This window comes from Apodemus sylvaticus, chromosome 4 (genome assembly GCF_947179515.1).
Source record: "Apodemus sylvaticus chromosome 4, mApoSyl1.1, whole genome shotgun sequence".
In the NCBI taxonomy this organism is placed as follows: Eukaryota; Metazoa; Chordata; class Mammalia; order Rodentia; family Muridae; genus Apodemus; species Apodemus sylvaticus.
In genome coordinates, this window is record NC_067475.1 from 86,953,321 (window position 1) to 86,968,666 (window position 15,346).

At 38.5% G+C, this 15,346-nt stretch overlaps 1 protein-coding gene and 1 long non-coding RNA gene across 5 annotated transcripts in view; one reads left to right on the forward strand and one right to left on the reverse strand.

Moving 5' to 3' along the window:
- LOC127683238 (uncharacterized) overlaps positions 1 to 15,346 on the reverse strand; it is a 701,246-nt gene that overhangs the window by 104,520 nt on the left and 581,380 nt on the right. The window lies entirely within an intron of this gene.
- Gria2 (glutamate ionotropic receptor AMPA type subunit 2) overlaps positions 3,377 to 15,346 on the forward strand; it is a 113,279-nt gene continuing 101,309 nt past the window's right edge. For all 3 annotated transcript variants that reach the window (XM_052180307.1, XM_052180310.1, XM_052180308.1), the window contains exons 1-2: positions 3,377 to 3,464; positions 3,984 to 4,124. In XM_052180307.1, the coding sequence (XP_052036267.1) occupies positions 3,377 to 3,464; positions 3,984 to 4,124 (229 nt within the window). The remainder of the gene's footprint in view (positions 3,465 to 3,983; positions 4,125 to 15,346) is intronic.

Below are 15,346 nucleotides of genomic sequence, written 5' to 3' on the forward strand. Positions count from 1 at the left end.
AAAATGCTTAAGGGCCACAGAGTTTCCAGGAGTGAACAGCAGAGGGCAGAAAACAGCAACTTGGTCCATAGAAGCTATTCTTCTATTCAAATTCTTTGCAATATTCAAAATTAATTTTGTTATTGATAAGCTTAAAGTAAGTATTCAAGAAACATGAAACTTTATGACTTTAATGGGTGATCTTTAGCCATATAAAAAGCAAACACCAATATTTTTCTAATTATTTTATAACCATTTACTTCAGTTTAAGTACATTATTCTTAATTAGACAGCATTCTGTGGTGAAAAGAATATTTACTACCTGATCTAGTGCATTGAAAAGTTTCAGGGAATATCATATTAATGTCAGTATGCTATGTTTTTCTAGGAAATGTTTCTAGCTATGTGAATGTTGGATCTTTACCTGAGTTTTGAACATAGATTTGCTACTAGAGTAGCAATCGTATTTCAAAAATGCCTCATAAATTTTATAGATTTAATGTACAATTATATACCTGTTGGTATAATTTACCAACAGGAGGTAACATTTGATAAGGTTGTATATAATATATACATACACACATATATATATAATATATATATATATACATACACACACACACACACACATATATATATATATATATATATATGTATATATATATATTCCCTGGGGATAAAGCACTATGATTTAGCAAATTCATGTTCTTTAAGGATGAAATCCAGTCAATTTTGACTTCCTGTCTGCCCTTGAATCTCAAATAGGTTAAAAATGAAAGTTGCTTTCAAAGAGTCCCTTTCTTTTAAATTTTAATTTGCTTGCCAGACACATTAAGTATCATACATTTTTTCCATAATCAAACTCCTGTCCCTTTATCTCCAACTATTATTTCAAAGCACTTTGGATAAGACTGAAGATGCCTTGGTGGAAAATATTAAATAGCAAGTAAAAGAAGACTGTTAACGAGGAGACATTTTATTTGCTGCATCTATTGACATGATTATTTTAGATGTAGAAGTTCATAAGGTTCACACCACTCTTGTGCTGGGCATCAGAAGTAGAGATGAAAATGTGTGTAATTTGTTTGATTATTCTTTATGTAACAAGTTGGGGTATTTATAATTCTTGTTTTGCCTATAATTTTATTCTTATTGATTTTCTACAAGGCTTTGTATGTTTGTATTTAGAGGACCTGCTTAATAGTTAGTGTGGAGTTTTTGATTCCCAGGTAAAATAAATTATTGGTTATAAAAAGAAGGTATTTTCACCCAGAATATGTAAGCTTATAACCTTAGTACATTATACACGTGTTCTGCATTCTTACTTTAGGAGCACACACACACATACATACACACACACACACACATGAGCACACACGTACACACACACACACACACACACGTATGAATACACACATACACAGACACACACAGAGAGACAGACACAGAGAGAGAAAGACAGAGCGGGAGATCATGACTTAAAATCACAAGCTTACAATATTTTGAAGCCACGGGCATTATTTTGCTTTTTTTGCTTTTGCTCATCCCTTCTCATTTTTATAAGAAATGTGTATTTTAAGATACGTTTTAATAAATATGCAATTTTAGACCCGGTACGATTTAGACCCAGGCAGAAGTATGATTTAAGATGGTTACAAAGGAAGCCGCCATGTGTGATATAAAGTCACATTTCTCCATACGGTACGACCATGGAGTGCTCTCATGCACTTTGGGCCATCAGCCAATTCTCCCTTTGATGTTGTCAGCTTCTATCTTCTGACTCCTGGCAACAGATCTTTGAACTGAGACTTCTTTCATTTCTCTGTTTAAAACAGAAAACATACAGTTCGGTAAAGCATTTCTGAGGCTGCAATGAGAATTGTCACAGCAAGTATATAGAGAAGGCTTGGCATGAAGTAGAGTATTGAACATGAGTTTCCCAGGCACATACAATCGTCAGTACTTTTTACCAAGCCCCTCCTCACAAACTTTAATTTTTAATGTATTCGTTGTATTCCAGATACTTAAGCAGGCTTGATGCAATGAGCTAATATACTTCCTTGAGGCAGTGATTTTTTTTTTGAAACTTAAGGCCATAATATAATGGGGTATCTGGTTTGTAGCTAAGAATCTGGGAAGATTATGAGGTGATACATCCTTTCTAGACTACCTTGGTCTATTTTTTTTTCCAGCCCAGCAGACTATGGTTCCTTTCAATCCCTATAAAAAAAAAGGACATCTAAGAGCCAAGTCTACATGACCGACCATACAGCAGGAGGGAGTCTGCACTGTAGTACAAGGGCGATCCACAGGCAGTGTGGCTTGAACAAATAGAACCACAACCCAAAGGGGCATACGCTAAAGATGGATTCCTACACAAAGTCCTTCAAAGGTTCCACCCAGTTACCCCCGTCCTGGCATCTTTTGTAGTTAAGGATAGAATTTTGGGTTTCCCTGGGATTATGCTTGCATCATAGGAAGCTAAAGTTCACAATTTGGGGAGTCGTCCCTTCAGGGAGTATTTTGTTTGCTTTTTACCTGGGTCAGAGGCAGAAGGCAGTGTGTCGATATTGCTAAGTGGATTTTGAGATAATCAAATCATATTCGTTGTGCTTAGGGCCCTACGGAAGAAAGCTCCACCGCCAACAGCAATTAGCAGTTCGGCTTCCTAGGCATAGCAACCGGAAATCAGTTTTGCGGCATTTGGATCTGACTGGAGCATCTCTGCAGCTACAGTAAACCCTGCAACCTCAGCCCAGAGCAGGAACCAAAGCGCTGTCCGCGGTGCTTAAAATCGGAGGTGCAAGACCGGAGGGCTCTAAGGCACCAGGCTGCCCGGCTCTGAGCCGCGCTCTCTCGGCACCGTGCAGAAGCTGCCAGGGTTGGGCTGGGTGCGGGGCGCTGTGCGGGGGAGGGGTAGGTGCGCGAGCTCGCTGCCTGCCTCGAGTCGCGCACGCGCGCCCGGGACTGCCTGCCCCTCTCTGTGACTTTCCTGTGTGTGTGCGTGTGTGTGTATGTGTGTGTATGTGTGTGTGCGCGCGCGTGTGAGAGAGGAGAGAGGGAGAAGAGAGCTCGAGAGAGGGTGATTGTGTGAGTGCATGGGAGGGTGCTGATATTCCCAGACACCGGGACCACAGCGGCAGCTCAGCTAAAAACTGCATTCAGCCAGTCCTCAGGACTTCAGGAGCAGGGACAGGACGCAAGGCATCAACAGCCACCAGCTAGACCTGGGAAATAAGGATTCTTCTGCCTTCACTTCGTGTTTTTAGCAGCTCCTTGCTAAATTTCGACCTCAAAATGCAGAGGATCTAATTTGCTGAGGAAAAAACGGTCAAAGAAGGAAGAGGAGGAAAGGGAAACGAGGGGGTATTTTGTGGATGCTCTACTTTTCTTGGAAATGCAAAAGATTATGCATATTTCTGTCCTCCTTTCTCCTGTTTTATGGGGACTGATTTTTGGTGTCTCTTCTAACAGCATACAGATAGGTAGGTACCGTTTGTGTTATGCCTTTGAATTGTGCATAATTTGGTGGTAATCTTTGTTCATAGTGAGCAAATTAATTCATGTCATGTAGACTTATGTCATACCTTGACTGCATTCCAGATTTAAACTACCTAGAATATACATGATTTTCTTAGGCTGAAGCAAAAAGAAATGGCTATGCCTTTGACACAATAGAGGGGAAAGGATCTGTTCATTCCTGACCGCGGGACTGCGTTACTTCTGCCTTGAAGGCATCTCCTAGTGCCCTCAGATTTTCGGGGAAATGATCGCAAAGCTTGAGATTAAAAAGGAGAACATTTTTGCTCTTTAGACCCTCCTCCGTGCCTTAGATCCGTTGGGCACCGTTTGGATGTCCGACCCTTGCTGCCCAACTCACTGATTATGTTTATTCCAGTGGATAGTGTGAATAAGAGACTCTGGGGCTGTTGGGGGCTAGCACCCCACTCTTCTCTCGCCAGGGCTCTGACAATGTTCTCTTGTTTGCTGTTTATTCTTTGCAGGGGGGCTATTTCCAAGGGGCGCTGATCAAGAATACAGTGCATTTCGGGTAGGGATGGTTCAGTTTTCCACTTCGGAGTTCAGACTGACACCCCATATCGACAATTTGGAGGTAGCCAACAGTTTCGCAGTCACCAATGCTTGTAAGTAATGAATATTCATGTCTTTCCAGTGCTGCACAGGGAAAGCAAGTCTCTGAATGCCAGTAAAGGATGGTGTGTGTGTGTGTGTGTGTGTGTGTGTGTGTGTGTGTGTGTGTGTTGCTGGCCTGTCATGTGTGGGTGGGAGTGACTGCACACGCGCGTGCGTGTGAGGGTGCAGAGAGAGAGAAGGTGGCTGTAATCTTTGGGACCCCCACTGACCGGCGAGCCAGTAAAGTGGGGGACAAAAGGCACTCAGTGAACAGTGTGCCAGTATGTGCACCTTAGAATCTAGGGTAGGGGTTGGATTTGGACTGGTCTTTGGAATTCAGGGGGTTCTTGCTTGATTCTGGCGCCTCCAAAGAGGATCTCCCAACCCCCTCCCTCTTGTGCGCCTATTGGCACTCTACCAAAAGAGAACACGCTGTTCCCCAGGGCGCGCTGTGGGACTGTTGGACAGATCTCATGCCTTAGTCCCATAGCCTGGCAGGACAGCTTCGACCTGCAGTCCCTGTAAGCCCCAAGTCGTTCTAGTGCACGGGACAAGTTATGGAAATGGTTGTGGAGTTGGGCCCGGGGCTGTTACATAACGCCCACCCGAGGGGCGCGGGCACGAGACTGACGCAGGTTCTGACTGGCTGGTGTGAGCGGGCATGGAGGGGATGCTAAGAGAATGAAAACCCCAAAGGGCTGAGGATGCGGACAGCGGGGGATGCGGGTGTTGATAGGGATGCCTACCAGATACAAACCTCAGCCTGTTCGCCGGCAGAACAGGGATGAGGAAGGCGAGGACCAGAAGCTAGGTGCATTCTCAGCTCCCTGAAGCTACGCCCAAGTGGAGGCGAGGATGGCCTGAGTGCTCGCCGGCCGCCACGCGTGCTTTGTTCCAGGATCGCAGGCTCAGGCAAAGGAGACTGGAGACTGAGGATGACTCGGAAGCGATTGCATTCGGCTGAGTTTTAAAATCTGAAGAAGTCACAGACCAGCCATTTTAGCCTTTGCAGTTTTCAGTATCAGCCCCTGGCCTCTGCGTAGGGATCTGGAACTCATGAGGACGCTCTGGCAAGACTTTGGGCAGAATGACTGGTGTCCAGTTGCTGGGCCAGTGAGAGGTCGCCCAAGGCCGGCGACTAGGTCCCCGCGCTGAGGCAGCATCCTGCGCGCTCCCAGCTGCTACCATTTCCGGCCTCCAGGCTGGCAGATGTTCCCTGTCTTGGTGTTCTCATCTTCCATTCCATAGATAACAATTTGGGGGAAGATTTGCAGGTGGTTCACCTCCCACTTTGGTTCCCCTGTACCAGAGCGGAAAATCACCAGAGGAAATGCCCAAGGCAGCGTTCCCACAACCAGTTGCCATCCCACCCACGACCCCCTGCCTCCCTACAAAGCCTGTGTGCATTCTGTGCTTTAGTTCTGTAACACTAGGGACATCAGCAGGCCAGTTTGCAAATCCTGTCCCCAAACAAAAACATGAAAACATGCATTTATTCTAGTTTTTCTGAAGGAACCTTTTAAGAAGGGTAGTTCTCTTAATATGCTAATGTTGAGAAAAGAGACAGAGAGATGCTGGTGGAAATAGAGTCAGAGATAGAAAAAGACAGAGATAGAGGTACACAGAGAAATTCCTCATAGAGACACCCTATGGCTCAGTGGATAAAAGCATTTCCATCAACCTGACGGACCTGAGGTTACGCCCTGAGATGACGAGAGAGAGAACTGACACCTGAATATGGGGTTGCCCTCTGACCTCCACATGCCCCCCTCCAAAAAATAAAAGAATAAAAATTAAAATGTAATAGAATATCATAGAAAAGTGTCTCAATACAATAAATTTTATTACATAACAAACACACAGAAAATGTTTTCAACAAATGTGAAAGGTGTCTGTAATTGTCCTATTTACCTCCTGAATTAGGTAGGACATTTTTGTGCTACCAAGAAGATTCCGTTTCTTGTGAGTTACAGTTTGACAAGCAACTTGTGCTGAATTTTACCCAGCTTCATTTGTATGAGCAAATGCGTTGTGAAGTGGGATTGTACAAAGATTCTGAAATATTGAGACATTCTGAAAATATTTAATAATCAAGAAGTTGATTGTTGATAAAAACTAATGATATGAGCTCACTGGGAAAATAACAAATACATCCACCAAACTAAACGAATGTTTCTCTATTCCAACAGGTGTTGAGCCACGGTATTGGGGCTCTTTAAGGTTCAGAGATTGTAGTTTGTGTGGCGTGTATCCTCAAGCCAATATGGTTGAATGGGTTTATTTCTAGTACAAATTGTACTAAGATATGTGGTAATAGTCTGTACACATGGAACAAATACATTTTTTCTTTTAATATTGAATTTCATATATTTGACCATAGTTCTAAAACCCATTATATCCGAGTCTTCATTTTTTTTTGAAATAGATTTTTTTCTTTAAAAAAAGGAAGTCACTGAAGCAAAAATTTTAAAATGTACATTCCCAGATCAGGAAACTACCCCACCCACAGAGCAGTATACCAGGCACCAAAATAACACAAAGAAACAAGCAAAACAATGCCCCAGGAGAACCCATGATCTTGACTTATTAACCCCAATGCTGTAAGCTTACTGACTGCTACAGACAACTGATATGGCACAGTTACAGAAATGAGGCTCTGTCAACAGAATTTTCTAGAGTCCACATTAGCAAGAAGTAAAAATTCAATTTATATTTTTTACTTATTTTGTCCCTTTTGAATTTTCAAAATTTGCAAAGGCAAATATTTACTTGGGTGGGTAAGAACAGTAGAAATTGTGCAATTAATTTAACTCTTTAAAGGGAAGAAAGGAGATAAGAGGAAAGCAGACATGTGCGAAGCACAACCAAACAGCCATAACATAACGTGCAGGTTAAGTAGATAAAAGTCTCTGTTGCCCCACCTATGAAGGTAAACATAATCGTTTAAAGTCTGCTTCCGGTTTTACTCCAGTTCAAATAGATAATTTGTTTCCTTGCTATATTTAGTCATCTTTCATAGAAAAGATGCAGCAGCATTAAGTACATTGGCAAGTAAGATGAAAATGTCTTTCCCCCATTTTCTCCAGAAACCCAAGGAGCTAATGACAATGTTGAATTATATGAATAACTAATTGCTGCTTCTGAACAAGGTTATTTTTTATCTTAATGAGTGCACAGAAAAAATTCTTTGTTAAGATTTATTTGTTAAGAAAGCAAAGCTTTAGAATTAAGGGATATCATTTTGTCAGAGGAATAGATCTGCTTAGTAATTTAACTGTATTTGTGAGAGGGATGCTCCTACTCAGGACCATTGAGGCTGACACAGAGTTAAATGTCTAAGGATGTCTACTGAATGGTGTAAGAGTTAAATGAAAGAACGTCATTTTATTTTGATCTAGAATGTGCCCTGATGCACTCAGCTCCCACACCTTTGCAGTCACAATGGGATGATGAAAGTACCAGTTTGTTCCCATTTGTTTCCATGGATACCAGAGAAGACAAAGACAGATTTCCGATGTGTTTCTTTTTTTTCCTTCAGACTTTTTTTCTTTTCAAGCCCTTTTCTTCTTCCCACTGCCCCCTTGCTCCAGCCTTTCTTTTCCTTTTGGATAATTTTTCAAATGAATGTTTGGACAAGTCTTTATTATGAGAAAAATTTAAAAACTAAAAGAAGAAAATTGAGACTGTCATTTTAGCAAGAGTTGAAATCAGTGGAGAACCTCAGAATCTAATCTTCCACCCATCCACCTACCCACCCATCCACCCATCCACCCACCCATCTACCTACCCACCCACCCATCTATCCATCCACCCACCCACCCATCCATCCATCCATCCACTCACTTATCTACCCACCCACCCACCCACCTATCCACCCACCAATCCACCCACCTATTCACCCACCCATCCACCCACCCATCTATCCACCCACCCATCCATCTACCCACCTATCCATTCCACCCACCTATTCATCCACCCACCCATCCATCCACCCATCCATCCACTCACCCATCTATCCATCCACTCACCCATCCATCCATCCACTCATCCATCCATCCATCCATCCATCCATCCATCCATCCATCCATCCATCCTTCCATCCATCCATCCTTCCATCCATCCATCCATCCATCCATCCATCCATCCATCCATCCATCCATCTATCCATCCACACATCTGTCCACTCACCCATCCATCCATTCACTCACCCATCCATCCATCCACTCACCAATCCATCCATCCATCCATCCATCCATCCATCTATCTATCCATCCACACATCTGTCCACTCACCCATCCATCCATTCACTCACCCATCCATCCATCCACTCACCAATCCATCCATCCATCCATCCATCCATCCATCCATCTATCCATCCACACATCTGTCCACTCACCCATCCATCCATTCACTCACCCATCCATCCATCCACTCACCAATCCATCCATCCATCCATCCATCCATCCATCCATCCAGTACCATTTCCCCAGTACCTTCAAACTACCAGATTATAAATGAGTATACTCCCACTCACAATTGCTTTCTGATCATTTACTTCACTTGTTTTTCTAATGGTTTTGAAAGAATTGGAAATGCTATACTTTTCATTAGGAGCAGCCCCTGAAGTCTTGTATGAGGTTTAGTATTAGTATGGAAAAGCACTCTAGTAGCTCTTCATGAATAATTTATCATAATAACAGAAAAAAATCAATTTTTGAGTAAGTCGGTATTTGTGTTTCTATACATACTGTAAGGTTAGCTAACAAAACCAAGAGGGGATTTCAGAAAAAAATATTAAATACCGTATACTATAAATGATTTTAATAATATTGAATATGGCACTAATTAGAAAAATATTTAAAGTGGAACTTTCTAAGTAGGTCATACATATGAGTAGTTGATCTCCTAGTATTTGTGGATTAAAGAACAAATTTTAAATTTGCTAATATGAATCTGCTTCTATTCTAATGGATTATTGTGATAAATAAGAATTTATGTAGCCAATAGCAATTTAACATTTTTACATTTTAATTCTATAATGGTACATAAATTATACAAATTTAAAATTACATAAAATAGAGATTAAAATTTTATTTTTCTCTGAGCCAGCAGATGGAGATGTTGGAGAAGATTGTGCTCTATCAAACTGCTGCACACATTGCTTCTAAGACTTCAGAAGTAAATTTTTTCAGAAAAATGAAAAAAAATGTTAATTAAATATAATTCGAAAGAATTAACTACAATACCATGTTTGGAAATAACATGGAGTAAATACTTTAAGAAACAGATTGCTCAAGAGTTTATTTTTAATTAAAAATTTCTACATATTTTTGCAAACTTGGTGACAAGCACATTTCGAATTGCATGAATTATAAAAATCTATTAAAAGAGAGAATTCTAAAATCATTTTTACGTGCAAACACACATGTTTGTGTATGTGTGTGTGTGTGTGTGTGTCAGATTTTAAGCCCTAATTTTTACCAAATATTAGTTCTAAGGTATCTTCCTGTCGCTGGATTTTAGTACTGAATTATTGAAATCGCTTATCTGTGTTCATCAAATTATTTAATGCTTGATAACCTTCAGCATACTGTATATAAAATGAATTCTGTGCCTTTCAGGCATATGTGTGCATCTATGGTTTTAATTATAGAATTACATAGTAATTGATTGCTTAGTCTACCACATATAACTTTTTTCCTTGAGAAATATACTAAATCTACCATTAGTAACTATAATATACAAGAATTTAAAGAAACCAGAACTTGGATGCTGTTACAAGAAGTCATAGCATGAAGGAAACAAACGTGAGCCAGAAGGAGCACCCATTGCCCTTTCGAATATTATTATATCCAACTGAAACATTAGAAAAATACATTGCTCATTTATATCAAAATAGGTAATTTACTGCTGAGTTATCTGAAAATTTTGTCCTTTACTTATTAAAGGAATTTCAAGAAAATTGAAGAACACAGAACCGAAATTAGATTATAATTGGTTAAAATAATTGTATTTTGGACTGAAACTTAGTATGCAAATAAAAATCATGGCATGAAACAATAGCATGCATATGCATTTGACAGCTACTTGATATCTTGCTGCTTTCGTCTGGATGATATTTTGTTTCATGGCAAGTCTATAAAGGGGGAGGTTACTGCCCTGTGGCTCTGTGACAATTGGATGCAGATTCAGGAGCTCTCAGGCTCTCCCAACATCTAGGGGCTTTCCCTTCAATTATTTTCAAACTATGTGTATTCTTGACAAACGGAAGGAAAGGAGCAGCCATTTGCTAATTGTTCCAGTGTTTCAGACACTGTAAGAAAGTCAGCAGACATAGTTAACTGCAGAGCACGTTCTATCACAGGCTAACACCTAGAGGAAAATGAGGAACTATTTATTCTCTTTTAAACTTGTGTTAGTGTCAAACATTGTCTGGGATTTATTGACCTCTAATTAAACTATTCCACTCCCCTCCCCTTTATAAAAAAAATACTGGATTCTACTGAAGATTCTATGGATCCTTTTGAAAGAAAAGAACTCTCTTAAAGGCAATTTTTAGTCAAAATTTCTGAGATTATCTCAAGTGAGTTTAATAATTATCAAACCTGATATAATGTTGTGCCCCTTCCATGAAACTGGAAAATGAACTTTTGAGCTCAGTGTTGGTATTTCAAAACTCATCATGATTTAAATTTTTAAATACACATCATGATTTAAAATTTTATATATTTTTGAAACAATATTTACAAATGTTGAAGAAAATCCACATTTTCTTCTATACTTTTAATAACTCTCCAGTGCTATACTGCTAAGACACTATAAAGAATAATTTTTTGCATTCATTCTTTTGGTGAAAAAAGTTAAGTGAGGTATGCACTCACTAATAAATGGTTATTAACGTAGAAAACTGGAATACCGAAAACATAATCCACACATCAAATGAGATACAAGAAGAAAGGCGGAGTGGTCCCTGGTTCTGGAAAGACTCAGTGAAACAGTATTCGGCAAAACCAGAACGGGGAACTGGGAAGGGGTGGGAGGGAGGACAGGGGAAGAGACGGGGGCTTATGGGACTTTCGGGGAGTGGGGGGGCTAGAAAAGGGGAAATCATTTGAAATGTAAATAAATTATATCGAATAAAAAATATATATATATAAAAAAAGTTAAGTGAAATGTCCAGTAGTAAAAATTTGTGTTCTCCAGAGAACATCTTGAAATGAGGGCCATAGTTTCTTGTTTGGGGCCAGTTACTCTATTTACATTGTATATTTGTGCATGTGTGTGTATTTTTATGTGTGTATTGGGATTGCTCTGTATACAGGCCCTTTTGATTTCTTCTGTGCATATGGTTTCTATTTAAGTTATTCTCTAGTAATTTTGTTATGTCTTTTCACTATATTGGTAATTCCTTTCAGTATATTAGCTAATTATATTTCATCTTTTACATTAGCATATTAATTGGATCAACAGTCTAAAATGCTTACTTCTAACTTACAGATCAAGGCTAGGAACAGTTGTAAGATTTAATATGTTGAAATTTATAACAATCTTCAGCAGAATAGAACCAGGAGAGTTGTGGAATACCAGGGTGATTTCAGAAAGAGATTTTTTAGTAAAGAATTTCTTATGTTATTTTGATTTATCTATATTTTGGACCTAAAAATCATTTCTATGTCAAAAGCCATACATGTGTTTATTAATTTTAGTATTTTGAGACTTCTTCAGAAATTTACCTTTTTAGTTTTGTATAATCTATTTATTGCTGAATTCTCTGTTTTTTTTTTTTTAGTTATCTCAGTATTCAAAATATGATAAAAAAAACTAGGTTAGACTGACTGAGGTTTTTCCTAAATTTTTGTCTGTCCAGAGTAATGTGAATAGGGTACCTTAATGCTATGGTATTCCCTTCTCCTAATGTAAAATTAATTATAAATGTTTGCCATTAACTATTTTTGTGTCCCTCTGAAGCACTCTGATGAATGTCAGTAAACCTCAGAAAATATCCCTGCATCATAAGTATTTTAGTCAAATTTTCTAAACACCCAGATTCTACTGATAGACAGGGAACAAATATATTTATATAATCCAAGACCATCTATTGGCTTTAATAAAGTATATGTGTGTCTTGTATAGTTCTCCACCCACATAAAAGAATATAGGCTAAATTAATCACTTCCATGTTCAACCCTGATGTCTGGGTTACATAATCAGACATCAGAAAAGATTGTGAGCCCATTAGTCTTTTATGGCTGCCTTCAACCTTCAGTCAGAGTTTGGTTTCTGCTTTAGCATCCACTCACATTCCTCTAACATCAGCCTAGCTGCTGCAGCAAGAATGTCAACCTTGGGATTATATAGGTTTCATTTCTTATGTGTGAGTAGGATCATCAGGTTGAAACAAATATCTCCAGATAAATGAAAATATTCTCTGATGTATACTGCAAATACCGTATGTAAAGTGCAACAACATAGACCATGAAGAACAAGGAGAAAAATTTCAGGCACTGTAACTTGGTCACTAGGTAGAGCTGTAAGAGTTATCTTTTGAATTTCCTCCTTCTTTCTCTTCTTCAACCCTTACTTTGGTTTAATATTTGCTTCACTTTGCCATTTTCCAGAGTGAATCATCTGTACTGGCATAGGGCTTTTTACAATTGATTGAATTCTTACTGTAAGATTAATTTTGATGTGTTATAGAAATGATTTACTGTGTGTATGAGGAAATAAGGTAAGGAGGCAGTGTGTATATTCATTTGTCAAAACACAACATGTTTTATCATACCGGGATGGGAGAGAAAAGCCACCGTTGAATACAGAAGATGGAACAGTGACAAAAATATTTTGGGGGGTGTCATAGCTTAGGAAACAGTTGATGCCAATAGCTAGACTGTGATACCATGGGCTCATAAGGTGCAGCCATTTCGCATCTGCTTGATCAAAGCCAGTGAGCTTATTTTAGAAGATCAAGGAACAGTCTATGCCAACACTAATGAGGCATTTCTTTTTACTTAACACACACACACACACACACACACACATGCTTATAACAACAATCTGGCTATTCAATAAACAGCCATATTTTACATTTTAAATAATCACAAGACTTAACAATGAAAATATTTTAAATGGAAATTCATTTTAATATTTCTAATACTTAAAATTCTAGTAACTCATGAGAATATTTTTTAAAATTATTGATAATTCTCAAATATTTTGACCTCAAGATGCCTCAAACTTGGCATCTTCTACCTCAGCCTCCTACGTAGTAGGGTTAAGATCATGTTCAGCTGCTACAGACAAGAATAACTTTAAGAGAGTTACCTGAAAGAAAGTTTTTAGGATGATATAATAAATAATTTCATTATGAAATAAAAGATTGCATTATAGGGAGAATTTGGTCAATCTGTTTGAAGACATTGTTAAATAGACTTTCATGGTGCTAATTTGAAACAATGAAGACATAATTATCAAGAGATTTGTGTCTGTTATTTGTTGTGAATTACATGTGTTTAATGGGGCTATTAATTTGCAGTAATCCAGAAAACACAGAAATAGTTTGTATAATGGCACTTCATTTGTATATGAGACACTGACAAAGGAAACTGGTATGTTTTGAGATATATTTGTGCATGTGTGCATGCTTGTGTGCATGTGTGTATGTGTGTATGTGTGTGTGTGGAGAGAGAGAGAGAGAGAGAGAGAGAGAGAGAGAGAGAGAGAGAGAGAGAGAGAGAGAAGGAGAGAGAGAAGGAGAGAGAGGAGAGACAGAGACAGACAGACACAAAAAGAGACACAGAGACAGAATCTGAGAGAGATTTATTCATTTTTCTTAATACATTTTGTGTTATATCACATTTTGATTCACATTATCTTCTTTTTGTGAAATGTATTTCAAATTTGTAAAAGGCTGAATTTCACTCTTGCTTTAATATAATGGAAAGATGGTGAAGATTGCTTTATATCATCTTAGGTTTTTCAAATTTTATGGTTTAACTCATTCTTCTATAGTGTTTTATCTGTTAGTTTACAGGCCATTGATGGTTTTCATACAGAGAGACTGTTTTAGAGTGAAGGACCATAATTCAAACATTATTGAGAACATAGATACTTTTAGCTCTTTGCAGAAAAAGTTCATAAAATCTTGAGGTTTCTACATTAGAAAGGAGTAAGTCAAGGGTTAGCATCTTAGTGAAGAGTGAGAAAGGTTTTCTTCTGCAAAAATTAAGAAACCAACAATGCAAATTCCTGGAACCCACAACCCTGATGCCAAGCCCTCCTAGGGACTGCATTTCAGTCCTGTGTCTGGATGTGGACACTGAGAAGTTGCTTTCCAGTTTCTCAGTTTTCAACTTTGGAGAAGGCTATCACCCTTTAAAGGGTTTCTTGAAGATGGAGTCATAAAACCTGGAGGGATGAACTTGGCCACACATATGTACAAAATAATAATTGATTATTATTATTAGTGGATGTCTTTGATGATGACTTGCTAAGAAAAGCAAAAACAATGCCCTATTAGTATCTTTTTGTAGAGCTCTGACACCCAAGCCGAACAAATGCTACATGGAAAGAAGAGACTAACAAATTTCAACCACAGGGATGACTTCAAATACAGTGTAGATTACAGTTAGCTGGGAGTGACCATCAAATCAGAGTTACTGACATTGAGTAGGATTGCATCCATCCCTTTATTGTGTATCATACCTCAGAATTTTGAAAACAATTTTCTTCAGTATACCTTCCTAACCTAAGATTAAGGTATCTCAACACTTTACAGAATCAAGTACATTATAAATTCAAATCTTTCTCTTGTTTAATTAATTAAATTATATTTATATAAATGAAAGGCACTCTGGAGGGTCAAAGGTTTGAATTCAGGCAGAAATAGGCTTGAAAATAATTAGCAGTTTCATGCTACAATACATAACATTTATTCTGTGCAAGATAAGGTTCACTTGCCTTGTCATACTTGATAATACAATTAGAAGTATGAAGTGATAAAATGAATGTCCAGATGAATTTGTTACAAATGATTCAGTATACCAGAAGTAACAATTGTATTTTCTCATCATTTTTAGAAAAGTGTTGAGTACCTATTTTCCAGAATAACTTGGGCATCTCCCTCACCCACAGCCTTTTTCACATTTCAACGGATAAGTAGGAAGAGCTGAAAATTGTGCATAAGTTAATCTCAGGTTTATACTACTCATTTGCCCTTCCACCATTAATGTATTTA